At 45.6% G+C, this 6172-nt stretch overlaps 1 protein-coding gene across 3 annotated transcripts in view; it reads left to right on the top strand.

Moving 5' to 3' along the window:
* The first annotated feature begins 4480 nt into the window (after nt 1–4480).
* Nucleotides 4481–6172, top strand: part of TPP2 (tripeptidyl peptidase 2) — a 76179-nt gene continuing 74487 nt past the window's right edge. Inside the window, exon 1 of one of the 3 annotated variants that reach the window (XM_046664312.1) lies at nt 4481–5729. In XM_046664312.1, the coding sequence (XP_046520268.1) occupies nt 5565–5729 (165 nt within the window). In that variant the 5' untranslated portion in view covers nt 4481–5564. The remainder of the gene's footprint in view (nt 5730–6172) is intronic. The other 2 variants (XM_046664310.1, XM_046664311.1) reach the window with 2 other exon arrangements.

The raw sequence follows: 6172 nt of genomic DNA, 5'->3' as shown, positions 1-6172 counted from the left end.
TGTTGGAACTTCTATTAGTTCTTTGACTCTTTTCCTCTCTTCTGTGTTTTTATTCTTTTATCTCTGTAGGTATTTTCAAGTGTTTTCTTCCAACCTGCTTGCCAGCACAATAACTCTCCCTGTGGCTATATCAAATTAGCTATTAAATTCATTCACTGAGGTCTTGTTTTGTTTCTGTATTTCTAAGTTCTGGAATTTCTGTTTGGCTATTTTTCCAAATCTGCTGTAGTCTTTATTTTGACACTTAGTCGTTCGCTGCCAAAATTCTCTACCTTATCTTCTTAAATATAGTGAACATAGGTATTTTAAAGTATTTTGCTTCTGCCAGGCACCACTAGCAGAGTAAGTCTCAACCTTGGCTGCCCATTACAATAAAGTGAAGAGATATAAAGCATCCTAATGCCTTGGCTAAATCCCAGACTGATGAAATAAGAATCTCTGGAAATTTCTAGGCGCAGATAGCAATATTTTTAAAGTTCCCCAGGGGATTCCAACCAACAGCCAAAACTGAGAATCTTTGCCTTAGTCCAAGTTCAGAAATTAATATTACTTACAATGGGGCTGTCCTTGCAAGGGCTAGTCTCAGTCTACTTTCAATTCATTCCTTCTTCTAGGGTGCAGTACTTTGTGGTCTCAACCCAAAACATGCGAAGTTTACCGTGGCTGCCCTCTCTTGACAGGCCCTGGACTCAACTTTTGTACTGATAGCCCTGGAGGTCTGGGGGAAAAAGACCTCTCAGCCTCTCCACTACATCTTTAAGAACTGGCAAATCCCCGAAAGGCAAAGCTGTCCCAAATGGTAGCATCAAGTCTCTGAGTTTGCATCTGCTCCAGAAATTCTTCACCACACTGTTAGCTCTCTGCAAGAAGATATTTTTCAAGAAGATATTTATCCTTTTTTTGGTGAGGAAGATTGGCCCTGAGCTAACATCTGTTGCCAATCTTCATCTTTTTGCTTGAGGAAGATTGTCACTGAGGTAACATCTGTGCCAATCTTTCTCTATTTTGTATGTGGAATGCTGCCACAGCATGGCTTGATGAGCAGTGTGTAGGTCCGCACTCAGGATCTGAACCTTTTGAACTCCCAGCTGCTAAAGCAGAGTGTGCCAACTTAACCACTATGCCACTGGCCAGCCCCCAAGTGGATATATTTCTATGTTGTTCAGTTTTTCTCATTATTCTTACCAGGAGCCTTCGTCCGAATTGCCTAGTTTGTCATTTTATTACTGAAAGTTCAAGTACCTGGAACTTGGTGTTATATAGCTTAATTTGGTTTGAAGGTAGAAAGAATAGAAAGTGGGAGGATAGCAAGGATAACTTCAAGTATTCAAGTCATAGAAGTCTTAAGGCTAAATGGATATATATGTATTTATATAAATTGGCAGAGTGGATATTTATCATGATTTGTTGGCATCTTTTGAAAAGCCTTCCTATGATTATAGAATTTCCCACATTATCCTGCCTGTCCATGTAAGAAGTCAGAACTTAATCTTCCTCCTTCACAGCTAGGCATAGACATGTCACTTAAGCTTTGCCAAATCCCCTCGCCCATCTGCCTTTGCTCTGGAAAAACGGCTAAGGAAGCAGTCGTATTTGGTAGGAATGGCAATGACGGCTTTTGCCTTTAGGGGGCAGCAGGGGTGAATGTTTAAGCATCTGGACCGCAGTTTCATTGGTGTGAGCTATTTTAGTCCCGGTCCTTTGAGAAGCAGCAGACGCCGAGACTGGCTAAACAAGCAAGGATTCTATTGGGAGAAATGCTTGTGCAAAGTGAAATAGTCAAGAGTCCACATAAGGCTGGGAGAGTCATCAGGCCGCGATGCAAGTCTGACCCTGAGTAAAGAAGAGAGAAACGAAGGTTGGATGGAAGCGTCCTAGATTACCAGGCCGTCTAGGAAAGTCTTGGCAAGCCCCTTGTTCGGGAGTCCTCAAGTCTAAATCGGCTGTCAAAGGAGTTCCCCGTCTCCCAGGAACAGTTTGGCTCTGGCGTTCCTACTGCACTCAGTTATTGCCTAGTAGCCGCCCACGGGAGGAGGGGCCTCGCTGCAAAAGCTGCGCAGGATTTCAAAGCCCAGCCCTTAGTTCACGCTGCTTTCACAGCCCCTACACAGATTTGGAAACTTGATTGAAAAATATTCTCTAAATAATATGGTGCTGCAATAGTTGCAAAAGAGGTGACTCACGGGAAGCTATTCAAAGCTGTTGCCTCTCACCGCCCCTCTGCGCTGGCCTCAAACCGGCCAGGTGATGGGAAAGGGGGGTGAGCATCAAGAACACCGGCTCTGCGCTTCCTGCTTTGAACAATGCTGTGTGGGAGGTTTCGTGAACCCGGCCTATTATTGTACCCCAGATAGGGTGACTGACGCCTGGGTCTAGTGACCCTGTTGTGTCCTTTCCTCCCTTTCCTCCTCCCACTCCTAAACCCTTGTTTTATTTATCTATATCTTCATTGTTTCTTCCAAGTATCCTCTACGTGTTTTCTTCCCACATCCAAAAGAACTGACAAGGTGTTTGCCCAGTTGCACAAACTGACTTAGCATTGAAAGGTTTCCCTTGGCTGAGACAGTCACTAAATCAAGGGAAGAAGAGATGTAAACACATAACGTGGAGAATACTATGACTTAAAGACAAAGAGTAAAGGACTTCATATTGACAAAGTGGTTTCAGGGCTTACATAAAATAGTGGTTTTCAAACCGGGGTACAAAGTCAGATAATTTCAACAGTCAATTTCCAGACGCTCAAATGTCATTTCTACTCTTTTCTAAACTTATCTGCTTGACCACGTGCCTGTGGTGGAAGGACACATCTACTCCCCTCCGCTCCTGTTTCACAGCCAGGTCTCGCACTTCTCAGATAAAAAGGCATCTAATTATTGTGCACATAGCTTCTTGGGCATCAAATAAAGGGACGATTTGAAATAGTCAGTAAAACCTTCTTTAACCAAAGTCCAATGACATGCATCTTTTTAAGTGCTGCATTTTCAATACAAATCTTTTTGTTCTGTAATTTCTAATCAAAGTTTAAGATTTATTCATGTCGTTTTGATCAACTTTCCAGTCATTTAAAGATAACTTAATCCAAAAGAAAAACTTTACCACTTTGATTCCAGGAAAATTTTAAAAATTAAATATTAACATACATATTTTTGTTGCAGATGATCAATGATCAGTAAAACTTTCCATTATAAATGTAAACTACATTAGGATAAAATTCTGTGTAGAATGGAAATAAAATTTCAAGAAGAAATAGTGATGTAAAAGGTCTGACTGATTTTAAATGGAATATGTTCAAGTATTTTATAAACAGACAATGGTAGGTATCAGGGTAACATTCCACTGGCTATAATTAAATGAGTGATGTAAAAGTTTCATTAAAGAATGCCAATATTTATAATATGCCAGATACTAATCTTTTATATTTTCTTAAGCTTATGATGACAAATTTCAAATGTTATCTTAAAACTGTACAAGAGGATACATAATTTTTCTAAAACATTTTTATGGAATCCGTAAGCAAAAAAAATTTTGAAGAACACTGTTACAGGAGTCTAATAAAATTAAAGCCCGCCACTTGGTTTCATAATGAACAGTTCATTCCCAACCCAATCATTGGATACTTTGGCAAGGGAGCACAATTGGTGTGCTAGAAAATACTGTGAGAACAGAAATCCAGCTTTTTAACTAAGTGGTTTCGTGACCCACGGGAGTCAGTTAACCTGTCTACCTTTGTTTCTTCATCTGTAAAATGAAGTGATTGGACTAAGGTTCATTTGAAACTGGGAGCTATTCCATTCTGTCACTATAAGCTCTACATTGAGTATCTTCTGAGAGTTTGTCTTTCTCTTTTCTTCTCGTCAATTTGAAGTTCTTGTCTAGGGGTAACATAAACACAGTTGGGAATAGAAAGGAAAACAACTATTCTCCTTTTCCTCTCCACTAAAGGGAACAGGCTTCTCTAAGACTTATGAATAAATGGCCAAGTAATCAATTAAAACCACTGCACAGCCATGATAGTAACATTTGAGACTTCACAGAGGATCTCTTAAATCCTGTGTATTGCAATCTGGTCGACATAGGACTTCCCTTTACATCAGGCATTCTTAACCTGGGGTCCATGAGAGAATCCGAGGGGTTCAAAACTTGTGTAGAAAAAAAATACATCTTTATTTTCACTAACTTCTTAATTAAATGTTCCCTTCAATTAAGGATGTAGGCAATAACCAGACTAGTATTAGCAGTTAATGTTTGTTACTTTGTCACCAATAAAAATCAGGTACTATAATGTACAGCTGTTGCAGATATCTCAAAATATCATTTATGCTCTTCACTATTTTGAAATTATGGAAGCTGATTAGATTTAGTGCGAGCTCCTTTTAATACAAAAAGCACACATACTACTATATACACACAGAAATACAAAACTATTGCTATATAACAAAGTTGCTTTTAATATTTTGATAACCATATTTCAACATAATTTCCTTTATAATCATGTACTTCATTTTATGCGTTTAAAAACATTGCTCTGAGAAGGGGTCTGTAAGCTTCACCAGATTGGCAAAGGGGTCTCTGGCACACACACAAAAAGACTAAGATTATCCTGGCATGAATACAGACATCAAAATCACTAAAAGGCCACTAGTGCAGCATGCAGCAACTGATAGCCGCCACTGTAAATCTGAAAAACTGCAGTGTATGACTAGATAATTGAGCGGAGGCCCTCAAGGAGCAACCAGGAACTTCAATTTGAAGAAAAAAAAGTTTTTCAGCAATCCCGGAAGACAAGGGTAAGCAATGAGGATAGGAAGGGCCCACTTCAGGCTCATACTTTTTACTGGTTACAAGGCCGACTGAATCGTCAACAACCCACTTCCTGTTGACTGGAGCCCTGGCCCGTCCCAACCCTGTTCCTCTTCAGCCCCCATCAAAGGGGCACACTCGAGACCGGCAGGGGAACACAAACCCTACAGCATTGAATCAAAGAACGCTCTTTCGAAAATTTATGTCCGGGCGTTTCGCCAACATCCCACGACTCCCAGGCGGGTAGGGTGCGTGAGTCGGCCCCTTCCCTCGGGTCAGCTGGGGCTCCTGCTGCAGCAGCGGACCGAAAAGTTTCGTCCACAACCTCAAGTTAGGAAACCATCGCTTGCCAGCGGCGGTTGTTCCCGCTACTCCAGGTTGGCGGCCCATGCCTTCCCCGTCCCTCGGAGAGTTTCGGCCCGGGACACACTGACCCTTGGCTTGGAGGCCGGCTCTCTCCCGAAAAGCGCAAGTGCGGGTCTCTTTAAGACCCCAGGTTCCCGAACCGAACCCTCGAGCAGTGTCTCAGACTCCGCCTCTTTCTCTGCGGCCCGGGCAACACTCCGGCTCGGCTCCTGAGAGCGGCGCCCAAGGCTTACGTAGCAGCACGCGATTGGCCGCCTCGCCCTGGCGGTCCGGGATTGGCTGGCGGCAGGCCCCGCCCCTCGCCCCCGCCCAGGCCCGCGGCCGCCGGGGTGTCCTCCGGCAGCTCGTCCGCGCGCAGCCTGGCAGTTTGCCTCTTCCTCGTCCTCCAGCCTGCGTCCATGGCCACCGCCGCGACTGAGGAGCCCTTCCCCTTCCACGGCCTGCTCCCGAAGAAAGAGACCGGGGCCGCCTCCTTCCTCTGTCGCTACCCGGAATATGACGGGCGAGGGGTGCTCATCGCCGTCCTGGACACGGGGGTCGACCCCGGGGCTCCGGGCATGCAGGTGCGGCAGCCGCTGAGGGCCCGGGCGCGGGGCGCGGGCAGCTGGCGGGCGGCCGGGGACACCGAAGGAACGCGGCTTCCGAGCCCTCAGGCCGAAGCCCGCTCTGTGGCCGAGCGGGAGCCGGGCACCGGGAGGCGGCGGAGGGCAGGGCGGGCGCGGGGCTCGTCTGGGCCGTGATCCCGGCCCAGACAAAGCGGCGTGCCTGGCGCGGCTGGCCGGGGCGCCTGGGTCCGCGTTTCGCCCGGGAAGCCCGTTCCTGCCCAGGCTCTGCCAGGCCTGGACCCTCGGGCTCTTTCCCTCCACACCGCCTTCCTCCGCAGGTCCCTCGTGTCTCGGGCACCGACCCGTGCCTGCTATTTTCAAATGAAGATTTTACAGTTTTTGGTATTTGTAGGGGGGTGGGGTGGGGAGGAAATAGCGAGGGGACAAATGACCTATTAGGG

The sequence above is a fragment of the Equus quagga genome, chromosome 6 (genome assembly GCF_021613505.1).
Source record: "Equus quagga isolate Etosha38 chromosome 6, UCLA_HA_Equagga_1.0, whole genome shotgun sequence".
Taxonomy (NCBI): domain Eukaryota; kingdom Metazoa; phylum Chordata; class Mammalia; order Perissodactyla; family Equidae; genus Equus; species Equus quagga.
This window is presented reverse-complemented; position numbering and strand designations above follow the sequence as displayed.